This window comes from Sus scrofa, chromosome 14, assembly GCF_054392235.1.
Source record: "Sus scrofa isolate SSC_HxYL_T2T_F1_AM1 chromosome 14, Sscrofa_HxYL_maternal_Yorkshire_Landrace_v2.0, whole genome shotgun sequence".
NCBI lineage: Eukaryota > Metazoa > Chordata > Mammalia > Artiodactyla > Suidae > Sus > Sus scrofa.
Genome location: NC_139396.1, coordinates 22321671 through 22336955, shown reverse-complemented (window position 1 = coordinate 22336955; position 15285 = coordinate 22321671). Strand labels below are relative to the sequence as shown.

General features: G+C 46.7%; 1 protein-coding gene across 1 annotated transcript in view; it reads right to left on the bottom strand.

Annotated features, from left to right (window-relative positions):
* Window positions 1-5783: 5783 nt before the first annotated feature.
* The window catches only part of SYK (spleen associated tyrosine kinase), a gene marked incomplete at its 5' end in the record, with an annotated part of 57349 nt that continues 47847 nt past the window's right edge, over window positions 5784-15285 (bottom strand). Inside the window, 3 exon segments of the mRNA NM_001104952.1 lie at window positions 5784-6250; window positions 10047-10159; window positions 10806-10946. Of these exon segments, the coding sequence (NP_001098422.1) occupies window positions 6178-6250; window positions 10047-10159; window positions 10806-10946 (327 nt within the window). The 3' untranslated portion in view covers window positions 5784-6177.

The following is a 15285-nucleotide window of genomic DNA, read 5'->3' as shown; positions in this document are numbered from 1 at the left end:
TTTGAGGACAGCACAAGGCTGGTTTTTCAGCTAATAAAAGCATGGTGACCTCTTCCTTGGCTGAGTTCATGGGCAGAATGACCTCCCCTCAAGAGCACAGTAACCCGCTGTGGAGATCCCGCCCTCCTGTGTGGCACATGTGTGTCTCGTAAAGTGTGTGAGGAACACCCGTTTCCACGTGCTAACAGGCATTGAGCCTAAGAGTGGTTGTGTGCTCGAAGGAGTTGGAAAAATGATGAATTAGAAAAAAATGGGTGCATAGTCTCTGTTGCAATATTCCATGAATGTTGGGCTAAGGCGTCCGCACGTGGGAGTGCATTTCGCTGTGTTTTCCAGAGTTATTGGATGAGGGAACTGCCGGGTACCTAGCACGGCTCTGTCTTCCAGACTCAACATTCACAGGCGGATCCTTGGGAGATGTTTCCTGGGCTTCTCTCTGGGTGGATGGCAGGGAGGAGAAGGGGTGAGGCGGGGCGAGGTTGGGGGGCGCGTGATGGTGCTTTGCCTCTGCTGAGTTCCCAATGCCTGAGAAAGGCCACAGTTCATGAGGACTTGGTTTCCCTGAGGCAGGGATGACTTCCATCCTCAGGCCACAGGCCAGAGTCCAGGCGAAGGAAGCAGCTGGTCCCTACAGTGGGAAACACTAGCATCGTTTATCCCAAACTGAAAGGGAATTTGGAGAAACAAAATCTCAGTCTAGCTCTTCCAAAATGCTTCCTTTCTTCCCTGAAATGGAAACTCGTTTATTGATGATTCTGAAGTCCCTAGCTCACCTTGGAAGACAAGCAGCTCTTAAAATCTCTCTCTATCCGAACTCACTTTAACCATAAAGCCATTTGGCATCACTATTTCCAATGATCACACACGTTCTGCATCCTCCCAGGGGTTGAAGGCTCCCAAGTCACTTCCTGAGCCATCACACAGCGCCACCTGTTGGCCTGCAGAATCCCCACCAGCCAGGGAGCCCAGAGCCGCAAGGGCACAGGCTGGGGTGCCTGGTGACATTTTTATTTTTTTAATTTTATTATTATTTTAATTGAAGTATAAATGATGTACAATGTTGTGTTAGTTTTGGATGTAGAGCATAATGGTTTAGTCATACACATATATATTCTTTTTCTTTTTAGGGCCCCACTCTCAGGATATGGAAGTTCCCAAGTTAGGGCTCAAATCGGAGCTGCAGGTGCCAGCCTACACCGCAGACACAGCAACGCCAGATCCAAGCCACGTCTTCAATCTACACCACAGCTCAGGGCAACACTGGATCCTTAACCCACTGAGCGAGGCCAGGGATTGAACCCTCATCCTTGCAGACACTACATCTGGTTCTTAACCCACTGAGCCACAACAGGAACCCCTTAATATTCTTTTTCAATATAGGTTATTACAAGATACAGAATATAGTTCAAAGGACATTTTCAGAACATGGCCCCAAGCCTGCACCTCACACTTACATGTGTCAGTGCAGTTCCGTAGTAACTCTCACTTGCGGTTATGTACCTCGGCAGGCTGAGTTTGGATGAGCTGCCCAAGGTCAGTGATGGCTACCGCCTGTCATGCACTGCTTCCAGGGCAACGGGCCAAGGGGATCTTTGATAGCCTGTGTCATTCCCATCCCGGAGCTGTCTGGGTCTTGGAGCCACCAAGAAAGCGTGAGGCCAGCCAACCCAGCTCTCCTCGAAACCTCCGTCTGTCAGGAGCAGGAGGACCTTTTGTGGGGCTATGAAGGAGGCTGGTGGCCAGGACAGACTCTAGTGCTTACCCTGGGCTCAGAGCAGGTGGAAGAGATGCGAACAAGGCCAGCAACATGTATCCCCAGGCAGGATGTCTGTCCCACATTGGCAGTGAAGTGGGCATTGGGAATCGGATTCAGTGGCTCTGTGTATGTATGTGGAGTGTGTCTGCATGTATGTGTTGTCCATGCATATGTGTGCAACCTCCTTTAAAACAGAGGGCTCCCGGAGTTCCTGTCGTGGTGCACTGGTTAACGAATTCTGACTAGGAACCATGAGGTTGTGGGTTCAATTCCTGGTCTTGCTCAGTGGGTTAAGGATCCGGCGTTGCTGTGAGCTGTGGTGTGGGTCGCAGATCCCATGTTGCTGTGGCTGTGGCCTAGGCTGGTGGCTACAGCTCCGATTAGACCCCTAGCCTGGGGACCTCCATATGCCCCGGGAAGCGGCCCTAGAAAAGGCAAAAAGACAGACAAACAAACAAACAAAAAAACCCAGAGCGCTCTGGTTTTCTTTCCTTGAGACCCTCAATGCTCCCTAAGCTATCCGTATAGAGAAAGGGAACACTCACCACCCACAACCCTGCTCTGGCCCCTTTGGGGGTTTCTGTCTTGTCAGCTCACCTCCCAGTAGGGTGGGGGATCCTGCCTATGAGCAGAGAATGACGGAGGGCCAGGGCCCTCCTCGACTGGCCTTTTCCTTCTGTGTATAGCGGAAGCTCGCAGACCCGCTCCAATGGGCCTGCACACACCCACCTTTTTAGGACATGGCTGGGGACTTAACTTTTTTTTGCAATACGTTGCACATCTGACAATGCTGTTGGACCCAGTGTATTTGAGAGTGTAAACCTATCACATTTTAATAACATGCATGAAAATCATCAAAGCTCTTTTTAAATTTTTATTAAAAATCACAGTTGCAAAAAGTCCAGGGACAAAAAATGATTGTTCTTCTGACATGGAGGGAAAATACAATGCCTGGATTAACTGGTGGAGTGTGCTCTTTGGGGGGGGTCTGGGGTCCTGTAAATCCGGTGTGAAAACCAGGTGGAGTTGCAGTCCTTGGGCTGGTGTCAGTGTGAAGTTCTATCCCACAGACAAAGACAAGGCTGGTGCCGGCACGTGCAGGGAAAGACGTCCAAACAAAAAGCACTGGTGATCATTTTAAGCACAGAACGAATTATGTTTCTGTCACGGAAACCTTTTGTCCCATGGAGGGGACAGGTGTTTGTGGCCTCAGCAGACAATCGGTGCTGGCAAGGGCTGTGTGTCTGACGTGTTCCTGCTAAACGTGGACTGGAAGGTGAGGCACGTGGAATGAGCCCAAACCCAGGCAAAGGCACAGTTGGAACCATCATGAGGGCAGCACAGATGCCTTGCAGGAAGCCCTGACCTTCCAAATTTGCTCCTGTAGTTATAAATTCTTCTTGCATGAAGATGCCTTTCCGTACTGCCCTCTTCTGTGACCCCAGGGGAAAGGAAAATTATCCCTAACACGGGATACAACTTATCCTTACACAAGATTTGCACAGGGAGTTCCCTGGTGATGTAGCGGTTAAGGATCTGGCGTTATCACTGCTGTGGCGCAGATGTGATCTCTGGCCCAGGAACTTCTGCACGCCATGGGCATGGCCAAAAAAAAAGGGGGGGTGGATTTGCACAGTGGGGATTTTGTACAGGCAGGGACAGAGTGGAGATGGCGTTGCCTCTGGGGCTGGCTTCTGGGAAAGTGAGGCTGCTCCCCTCCTGCCCACCCACATTCTAGATGTTCCAGATTCCTGAGGGGGCGGGGAGCTGATAGACAGCGTGGAGGTGGGGAGCTCCACACCAGAAAGAAAGGGGGCGCCACGTGCTTACTGCAGGCGTGCCCCTTATTCCTGTAAGTGTGTGGCCTTTGCTATAGCTCCACTCTGGGGCAGGAGGTCACCTGGCATTCAGCAGAACGGATGGATGGACGGCCTCTTTCTCAGCTGTCATCGCCGCCGTACTAAACCCTCCCTCTGATGATTCTACCTAAGCCTGACCACAGAGACGGGGGCGCTGATCTTCTGGGTCTCAGGGACTCTGTGCACGGCCCCTGTGTTGAGCATCTATCTGCTTAGCACATAGGGATCTCTGCGTTAACATAGTGATTAAACCACCAGGTGGCCCCATTCCAAAAAGCATGGGTGGAAATGCTATAAAATTTGGTTGCGATGATTGTTGTACAACTATAAATGTAATTAAAATTCAGTAATAAAAAAAAGAGTGAAAAAAAACCTGGGTGGCTTCTCAATGTTTTTGTTTTGAACAAATTGGGTTTATTACTCGTTGCAGCAAAGGGAACACACATCATACAGTATGGGGCATCTCAGTATAAGGGTGTTGTTAGAAAAGACTTTGTGGAGTTCCCCTTGGGGCTCAGTAGTCAACGAATCCGACTAGGAACCATGAGGCTGTGGGTTTGATTCCTGGCCTTGCTCAGTGGGTTAAGGATCCAGCGTTGCCGTGAGCTGTGGTGTAGGTTGCAGACACGGCTCTGGCATAGGCCGGTGGCTACAGCTCCAATTGGACCTCTAGCCTGGGAATCTCCATGTGCTGCAGAGCGGTCCTAGATAAGGCAAAAAAGACAAAAAAAAAAAAAAAAAAGAAAAAGAAAGAAAAGGAAAGACTTTGTAGAGTATTTGGGCTTTAGTTGGGTGATCTGAGGAGGTTTTAAGGAAGCAAGGCTTTGCTCTGGATTGGATGCTGTCAGAAAGTGGGGGAGAGTGGACTCTTGCCTTCTGCTGGCTAAGCTGGGGTGCCAGCAACGGCTGGCTTCCTCCATGCCCCGTTTCCCTGTTAGGAGTTCAGTCTCCTCTCCCCACCATAGGCTGGATGCACAATGTATTTTTTTATTTTTTATTTTATCTTATTAAATTTTTTATTAAAGTATGGTATTTTACAATGTTGTGTCAATTTTTAAAGTTTTTTGTTATAGCATGTTTTTTGGTTTTGGCCACACCCACGGCATAAGGAAGCTCCCAGGCCAGGGATCAAAACCAGGCCACATTTGCAGCCTATACCACAGCTGCAGCAATGCCAGATCCATAACCCACTGGGCTGTGCCAGGGGGTCGAACCAGCAATGCCACAGAGACAAACGGGATCATTAATCCATAGCGCCACAGCAGGAATGCCCGTGAATGTACCATTTAAAATATCTTACGTGCAGCTGAAGGTGAGACAGCCTAAGTGTCTGTGTCTAGACTGAGCTAAGAATGATGGCTAATTCTCTCCCACTTTCAAGGGCCACAGCAAAAGTGCTATCAACGGGCTGATGACTTGCAGAAGATCAAACGTTAGTCAAGGGTTAACTAAGACTCTGGGACTAGAAAAGACTTCTTGCGTCTTATGTCTTCATCCCAAAGTCACACTCAGTGAGGCTTACTTGGGGAGGGTCAGGGTCGGTGGGTTTATTATGAATTAATATTTGCCTTAGAAATTCATCTTTAGATGGGCGTGGCCACAGATTGTCCCCCGCTATGAGCACAGAAGAAGTCGGGGAATTCCGGTGGCGCCCCCTCTCTGGGGAGAGCAAGCTTGGACCACACTAAGCAGACAGCCTATAGCACTCTAGCATCTGTTTTCGGTCAGACCTGAGATAATGGACATCCTCTGCCCTACTGGGTCTCCATGGAGACCTTTATTAGTCTCTGGTCAAGCACAGTTTTCAGAGTCTGCAAGAGAGAGGCTTTGGGATGGGGGGAAGTAAGCCATGACAATTATTGTTAACACATCAACAGTTCAAATTTTTTTTTTTTTAATGTAGACGCGAGTCTTCTGCCTCAGAACACATAGAACAAAAGCAGCATCCATACTTTTTTTTTTTTTTTTTTTTCCCTTAACTGAGCTACTGGCTTAGAAACTGCACTGGTCCAGCTTGATTTTTTTTTTTTTTTTTTAAGCCTCAAAGCACTTTTATGGGGGAAAGTTTTCCAGTGGCAGGACTCAGTCTTGGGACCTGTAAGAGCCACGTTCCAGTGGCAGCCAAAGCCCGTCTCTTCCTTCCTTCCCTCCTTGCAGGCATCACCGGCCAGTGGCACCCTCTGGCCACTGAAAGAGCAGCTAACGGGCGCTTAACCCCCTATGGTGATTCCAGTGCAGCCCACAGCCCCAGAACTGGAAAGACAGAAAGGAATTTGGAAACCGATCCTGCAAATAACCTGCCACCCAGACAAGAAACATGAATCCACCGGTCCTGCAATCCTGGTGTCCATCCATCAATCTGGGCCTCCTCCGGGAGGGGTCTGCTCTGTGGAAGGCTTGTTCGGGGACAGGCTTTGGGGAACAACAGTCACGGATATGCTCCACCTGAGCTGGCTCTCCTGATGGGCAGAGGGAGATGGAGACTCAAAATCAAGGCACTGGAATGGTCTTCCTGCGACTGCTCATCTGCTCAAAGGCAGCCACGGACGGGCGTGGGAGACGTTAATTAACCACATCGTAGTAGTAATTGCGCAGCCTGAGCTCCACCGCTACAAATCCAGGCCTGTTCTCCACGCTGAAAGGAAAGAGAGGCATCACTGTGTGTTTTCAGTGCTGGTGAAAAAGCCCTGATACCACCTGGGGCCTTTGCCGGCCAACAGCAAGTGGAGTGGCTGCGCCCCCTGCTGGCTTCCTCATGAGCCTGCAGCTCAGCACATCCCTGCTCCAAGGCACAGGTGACCAGAAGCCTATGGGGAACACGGTGGGGGCCCAACCCGGACCTACAGAGCCCAGTCTGCATCCAGCAAGGACCCTGGGTGACTCATGTCCACCTTAAAGATGTGGAAGTTTTACACTCATGGATAGGAGCTTTTGGAGTTCCTGTTGCAGCTCAGTGGAAACAAATCTGACTAGCATCTGTGAGGACGCAGGTTTGATTCCTAGCCTCAATCTGTGGGTTGGGGATCCAGCGTTGCTGTGAGCTGTGGTGTAGGTCACAGATATGGCTTGGATCTAGCATGGCTGTGGCTGTGGTGTAGGCCAGCAGCTACAGCTCTAATTAGACACCTAGTCTGGGAACCTCCATATGCCTTGGGTGTGGCCCTAAAAAAAAAAAAAAAAAAATTGGAGCTTTTAACCCCAGCTTCAGAGACTGCCTGCCTCATGATCTAGCAAAACAGGATGTGTCTGAAAATACTGAGTTGGTCAGTGGACTACAGACATATATTTAACATTTGACCCATAATCTTTTTTTTTTTTTTTTTTCTTTAGGGCCAAACCCTCGGCATATGGAGGTTCCCAGGCTAGGGGTCGAATTGGAGCTGTAGCTGCTGTCCTACACCACAGCCACAGCAACACAGGATCCAGGCCGCATCTGCAACCTACACCACAGCTCACAACAATACCAGATCCTTAACCCACTGAGCAAGGCCAGGGATCCAACCTGCATCCTCATGGATACTAGTCGTGTTCTTTATCACTGAATCATTACGGGAACTCATGACTCATAATCTCAGTAAGAAAAAAAATTGTGGTCACAATTTCGACTTTCCCTCCTCATCGTATGGCTATGGATTTTCTGAAAACATGATGCTATTATTAAACCCTACTGTGGCAAAACCTTACTGCTGTCGCTGTTGGCAGGTGAGGTGATGATGCATGGAAACTACAGGGAAAATTTTTTAACAATCTGTAACCTCTAAACAAACTTTTTTTTTTTTTGGTCTTTTTAGGGCTGCACCTGCAGCATATGTAGGTTCCCAGGCTAGGGGTCGAATCAGAGCTATAGCCACCAGCCTACACAACAGTCACAGCAATGCAGGATCTGAGCCACATCTACGACCTACACCACAGCTCATGGCAATGCCAGATCCTTAACCCACTGAGCGAGGCCAGGGATTGAACCTATATCTTCATGGGTACTAGTCAGATTCGTTTCCACTGAGTCATGATGGGAACTCCACTTTTTTTTTCTTTTTTAAATAAACTTTTACAGACATCTCTGCTTCCTCTAACAATGCTGAACAGGATCAGCTGGGAGCAAGTATTTCTTAAAACTCTGAGACTCAAGCCTTGCTTGGAAGTTTTCTTTTTCTTATTTTGCAAGATTTTTGGCTCTTCTATGAGATGTAAAACTGCCCGGTAAGTGAAACAGAACTTAAGTGAAATTGCAAGAACTGTCCACAATCAGCCTCTCTGACCTGCAACAATTGCAATTTCACATGGCTCAGTCTAGGTCTGAGAAAGCAGGTGAGGACAGCACATGTGGACCAAGCAGCACTCACACTTACAAGGGCAGAATAGTGTCTCCAAAACCAAAATGGGTCATTTTATCAAGTGGCATCAAGTAAATGGTTGCACCTAGAGTTTTCAAGAACGAGCAACAAAACTGCTTGAAAACATCAGCCATCTGTGGTCACGCCTGGAGATGAATGCCTCCTCTGCCTCACGGTGGGAAAATATGTCTCCGACCACCAAAGCGTATTGCAGGAGGGGAAGTGATGGCCAAACCTGGGATGTGGGACCTCATGCAGAAACCTGTGTCCACAGAGAGGAAAAGCTCCCTCCTGTTACCCGACTTCTCGAGCCAAAGAACACAGACTCGTCATCTTAGCAAAACAGGGTGTTCTGCTCCAACCAGGGGGATCCAAATGCACAAAGAGTCCCTTTGAGCCTTGCTGTGAGGGTTTCATGCACCCAGCAGTCTAGCACCAAGCAAACAAACTAGTGCAGGGAAACAGGAATGCAGACTGGCCCCCAGCAAAGACGCCTGATCAGGTTTCCCAGGGAGAGTCTCTCCTTGACACAAGAGGGGAGGCTGCCTCCAGGAAGACAGGACAACGCTGAGCTTCTGCAGAGGAGGGTGGCCGAGTGTCTGGTGTGTGTGCTGGTGTTCTGCCCACTTCTACCTACGGGGGCCTGGGGTGCTTTTTCTGCTCTGACCCTTATGACCAGCAGCTGCCTTCCTCCCTCCTTGTGTCCTGCACTCAAGCTCCCCATCCTGCAGTTCTCAGCTGTAATGCCTCTTCCTAAAGAGGCCAACAGGGATGCCCCAGGGGAAGTATGACACTCATTCAAAGCTCCCTGTGGTTTGTTTTATAGCATCCACCACAGTGCATAATCATGCATTTTACATGGGGGTTGTTTCCTGTTGGTCCAGCCCAGGATTGTAACATCCGTGAGAAAAGTGTCAACCAGTGCTTATTCATGGTATTGAGTATGTGCAGGACAGTCGATAAAGTGCATCGGTGGTAAATCTAAGGGTACACATATATCCCTGTATGTCAAAATATCTGGCCTGCCATCCATCCATCCATCCATCCATCCATCCATCCATCCATCCATCCTTCCATCCAGCCATCCATCCATCCATCCATCCATCTATCCATCATACATATTGACTGATCAATTTATCTATCAATATATCAATCTAGCCATTTATCATCTATCTATCTCCTTGGTGAAGGTGGCTGACTACAATGGAGGTGATAGTGAAAAAAAAAAACCCTCAAAATGGTTTGAAAATATACAGAGATAGTCTGTATTTGCTTCTCTGAATCCAGCTGTGCCCCAGATCAGTTTTCAAGTCCTCTTTTGGAGCAACTACCCAACATGGGAGGTCTTCCTACACACGTGCAGGCCCCCTTGGCTCTCAGTCCTCCTAGGCTCTGAGCTGCCAGTGGATTTGCTACCTTTTGAGAACACGGTATAGATGTTCTTATTTTTTAGCTTGTTTGTGGCTTGCCTGCCTTTCCCCTGAACTGTAGGCTTTTGTGGGACAGAGTATGGGCCTTGCTGAGGTTTGCTGACCACCACTCCAAGCACCAGAGACAGGGTAGGCATGCTGCACGCTGGCATGCTGCAGGCTTGGGTGGTGAGTGTGGGCCAAGTAGATGCCCAGGGCTCTTAGAGGATGGGGCACCTGGAGGCAGAGGACTTGGTGCTGAGGCAGCACAGGGACATTGCAGCAATCTTTATTTTTTTACTTTTATTATATATATATTTTATTATATATATATATATATTTTTTTTTTGTCTTTTTGCCATTTCTTGGGCTGCTCCCACAGCATATGGAAGTTCCCAGGCTAGGGGTCGAATTGGAGCTGTAGCCACTGGCCTGCGCCAGAGCCACAACAACACAGGATCCGAGCTGCGTCTGCAACCTATACCACAGCTCACGGCAATGCCGGATCCTTAACCCACTGAGCAAGGCCAGGGATTGAATCTCATCCTTAGGGACACTATGTCAGGTTCTTAACCTGCCAAGCCACATCGGGAACTCCAAGACAGAATGTATGCTCCTTTTTGGTGCCTGGCAATAGCGCCTGCCTCCCACATGTTGGGCTAAATAGCAGGAAGGGCTGGGTACTTACTCATAGGTCCAGCACAGCGTCATCAGCTCATACATCTCTCTTGGACACCCCGGGGGGCACCCCATCCTCTCTCCTTTCTCCAGCATAGCAGAAACTTCGCTTCCTTTCATCCCCTAAAACATGCAAAATATTCCCGAGGTTTTTAAACACATCATTCAGCAAATAAAACAAATACCTCCCACTCCCCCAAAGCAACGAAAGAGCACATGCTGTGTGATTTCAATCGTAAAAAATACAAAAACGGGAGCACCTAAGCTGTGATGCTGGAAGCCACATGGGGTCACCCCTTGGGATAAGGCTTGTGTGTGCAGGGAGAGAAGGGGGCTTCTGGGGTTCTGTTCTGTTTCTTCATTTGGGGGCTGGTTTCATGGTCCCCCAATTGTGAAAATTCATCAAGCTGTATCCTAGGATCTGTGCATTTTTCAGTATATATATTTTGATGAAAAAAGTAACCGAGCCACACACTTGATAATGGAAATAGCCATTATTTCTATTTCCACTCTAATTAATGTTGATGCGGGTATATATTTTATGCCCATTTATATGTGGGCATCAATGAAAAACACATACTGTCCAGACAGCTTCAAATGTTTCTTTCCATTTAGAATAAACTGAGATTATATTTACTGTCCACTTTCAAAAGATAAAGACCCAGAAAGAGTGTCCGGATTTGATGATTGTCAGGGTCCTGCAAAGATCATCCGCTGCCCATCTGTTCTGATGGCTGCGTAATTAGGGAGCGAAGCGCCGGGAGCTCACCCGATATGGCTTCTGTCCATAGGAAAACGCTTCCCACATCAACACTCCGAAGCTCCAGACGTCGCTCTTGCTGGAGAACTTGTAGTAGTTGATGCATTCCGGAGCGTACCATTTCACGGGCCACTTCCCGTGGGTCTGGGCCTGAAAACCAAGCAAACAGAGATGGCCCATTAAGAACACAATTCTGGGAGTCCCCCTCATGGCACAGTGGAAACGAATCTGACAAGGAACCATGAGGTTGCAGGTTTGATCCCTGGCCTCACTCAGTGGGTTAAGGATCCGGCGTTGCCATGAGCTGGGGTGTAGGTCACAGACACGGCTTGGATCTGATGTTGCTGGAGCTGTGGCACAGGCTGGCAGCTGCAGCTCTGATTTGACCCCTAGCTTGGGAACTTCTATATGCCACTGGTGCAGCCTTAAATAGAAAAAAAGGAAAGAAAAAGGATTCAGACTGAATTTCTTGCATCTTTTAGTCTCTTTCTCTCACCTCTTCCATTGGCTACTCCTAGCTTCACTGAGCCTAGTGGGCAATGCAGGAATCAGGCTTGAATGTGACTTCATGGTTATGCTCCAAAAAATACTGGACTGCTCTTAATATATGTAATTATTAGTGTGCATTTGTCTACAGTTTTAAGCCAGCACTAATTATGTGGGGGGTAGATGGTTTGCTAGTATCCTTTAAAACAAAGTTTTAAACTTTCTAAAAAAGCAAGTGGGTAGTAAAGACACCAATATCATACCAAGTAAAGCCCTTTCTTTGAGGCTTGGGGTTCAATGCAGTGTGGGTGACTCTTGCTACTACCTGTGGATATCACTCTAGCCTGGGTGACATCTCTTGGGGCAAAAGGAGGGAGATGAACTGCCCTACAGTGGCCAGAAGGGGTCAACTCAGAGATATTGATCTGAGACCGTAGGTGCCATGGCTCGTCTCCAAATGATGGGCTGCTTCTACTTCTGTCTCATTCACGGTATGCATTTTTTTTTTTTTTGTCTTTTTTCCTTTTCTAGGGCCGCTTCCTGCGGCATATGGAGGTTCCTAGGCTAGGGGTCACATTGGAGCCGCAGCCGCCGGCCTGCGCCAGAGCCACAGCAATGTGGGATCCGAGCAGTGTCTGCGACCCACACCACAGCTCACGGCAACGCCCGACCTTAACCCACTGAGCACGGCCAGGGATCGAACCTACAACCTCATGGTTCCTAGTCGGATTCATTAACCACTTCGCCACTACGGGAACTCCAAGTATGCATTATTTTTAGATGTTTAATTTCAAAAGTTGTCCACAAGCTAGTCATGTGTGTTGTTCCAAGTTTATTCCGAATTTTGAACTGATCACAAGATAAACCTTTGACAACTCCTAAACAGGATGAAAAATGAGCCTCTCTCCATCACAAATTCCAAATCTTCATCAACAGAGACAGCATGTTTGACAGCTTTTCTTGAATGCTTCCAGGAAAATTTATATACAGGTAATAGGTAATATAAACTTTTTGAAGGGTAGTCCCGGTACTGCATCCGCTTTTTGCATTTTGCTTTTTCATTTTTCTCTTTAACCATGTGTCATAGAGCTATTTCTCTGTCAGCATAGGCAAAGAAAGTCCTTTTAGGAGAGTTAATGGCATGCTTTGTTTAAATCTGCTACAACTGATTTAACCAGCCTCCCACTGAGAGGTCATTAAGCAGTTTCCTGAGCTTTGCTATTACACATCCTGCTAGAATGAACATTACTGACTGTGTATTTTCCTAGTGTGGAGACTACTTGTAAGGAATTGCTGGATCAAAGGGCATTTGTGTTTACAGTCTGGGACTGCACAAATTCATGCCATCATTATAGTTCTCCGAGCGCTGAGTTAATCTGCTTCCAGCACCATCATTTCTCTTCAATCTTCCTTAACCCTTCATGGTTTTCCACTTCACTTTGTTTTCCTAAAGAAATCCTCCATGTTCTCATCTTTTCAATTGTGTTCAGTCTCTTTTTGCTGCTTCTAACATGACTTTCATTTTGGGGGGGACAACACGATGATTGAAACATGTTCATACTGTGGAGTTCCCATCGTGGTGCAGCGGAAACAAATCCGACTAGGAACCATGAGGTTGCAGGTTCGATCCCTGGCCTCATTTGGTGGGTTAAGGATCCGACGTTGCTGTGAGCTGTGGTGTAGGTCGCTTGGATCTGGTGTTGCTGTGGCTCTGGCGTAGGCCAGCAGCTACAGCTCCGATTAGACCCCTAGCCTGGGAACCTCCACATGCCATAGGTGCAGCCCTGAAAAGACAAAAGACACACACACACACACACACACACACACAAACACGTACATATTGCAAAATGTTTACATAATAAAGTTAGTTGGCATCCTTCCCATAAAAAAATGATCAATTTTTGTGGTTGTAATGGTGAGAACATTTAAGATTTACTTTCTTGGCAACTTCCAAGTATATAATGCAGTACTGATAACTATACCACGCTGTAGGTTAGATCCCTGAATTTATTCCTCTTGTACCTGGGAGTTTGTACCCTTTGACCAACATCTTCTCATTTCCCCCACCTCCAGCCCCTGTCAACTAAAATCTAACTCTGTTTCTATGAGTTTGGCTTTTTTAGATTCTTCATATAAGCGAGATCATAGCATATTTGTCTTTCTTGAAGATAGTTCACTTAGCATAATGCCTCAAGGTCCATCCAAGCTGTTGTAAATAGCAGAATTTCCTCCTCCTTCTTCTTCTTCTTTTTTTTTTTTTCCCCCTGTCTTTTTAGGGCCGCACCTGCGGCATATGTTAAGTTCCTAGGCTAGGGGTTGAATTGAATGGAGCAACAGCCGCCAGCCTATACCACAACCACAGCAATGCTGGATCTGAGCTGCATCTGCAACCTACACCATAGCTCAGGGCAATGCCAGATCCTTAACCCACTGAGAGAGGCCAGGGATCCAACCCATGTCCTCATGGATACTAGTTGGGTTCATTAACCACTAAGCCAGGGCGGGAACTCCCAGGATTTCCTCTTTTTTTATGGCTGAATATATTCCATGTATCTGCCTAGAGTTTTAAGCCAACACATACATGCACATCACAGCACCTTTGTTATCCATTCCTATGTTGATGGATCTTGTTTTCATGTCTTGGCTATTGTAGGCTACTGTAAATACGCTGCAATGAACATGGGCTACAGATATCTTTACCAGATAGTGCTTTCATTACCTTTGGATATATAACAGAGGTAGGACTGCTGAACAATATGGTAATTCTACTCTTAATTTTTTGAAGAACCTCCATACTGCTTTCCATAGTGGTTGCACCAATTTACATTCCTACGATCAATGCACAAGAGTTCCCTTTTTCACACACTCAGCACTTGCCACCTCTAAACGTTTTGATCATAGCTATTTTAACAGGTAGGAGGAGACATCTCAATGTGGTTCTGATTTGCATTTTCCTAATGCTTAGTTATGTCTAATACCTTTACATTTACCTGCTGGCCATTTGTATGTTTTCTTTTGTCACAGAAATACAGAAAAAAAGTCTATTCAGGTCCTTTGCCCATTTAAAAATCTGATTTTTTTTTTTTTTTTTTTACTATTGAGTCATATGAGTTTCTTATGTATTTTGGATAATTACCAATCATTGGATTAGATGGTTTGCAAATATTTCCTCCCATTCTCTAGGCTGATGTTTTGTTCTGATAGTTTCTTTTGCTGTACAGAAACTTTATAGTTTGATGTATTCCCACTTGTTGATTTCTGCTTTTGTTGCTCGTGCTTTGGTGTCTTATCCAAAAAAAATCATTGCTAAGACCAATGTTGAGGAGCTTTTTCTGTATGTTTTTTTCCTAGGAGTTTTAAGATTTCAAGATTTAACATTTAAGTCCTTAATCCACTTTGAATTAATTTTTGTGAATGTTATAATAGAGGGTCCAGTGTCATTATTTTACATGTGAATATCCAGTTTTTAATTTTATTTTTAAAATTAATTAATTTATTTTTTTTGCTTTTTGGGGCCACACCGGAGGCAAATGGAAGTACCCAGGCTAGGGGTTGAATCAGCGCTACAGCTGCTGGCCTATGCTGCAGCCACAGCAATGCAAGATCCCAGCTGAGTCTGTGACCCACACCACAGCTCACAGCAATCCCAGATCCTTGAACCACTAAGTGAGGCCAGGGATCAAACCCACATCCTCAAGGATCAGTGTTGGGTTCATTACCACTAAGCCATGATGGGAACTCCCAAATATTCAGTTTTTCCAACACTATTTATTGAAGAGACTATCTTTTCCTATTGAATATTATTGACTCCTTTGTCAAATATTAGTTGACTATACATGCATTGGCTTTGTTTCTGGGTTCTTGATTCTGTTCCATTGGTCCACGTATCTGGTTTTGTGACAGTGCCACCCCATTGTGATTATTATAGCTTTGCATTATAGTTTGAAATCAGGAAGCATAAGGCCTCCAGCTCTGTTCTATCTAAAGACTGCTTTGGCCATTC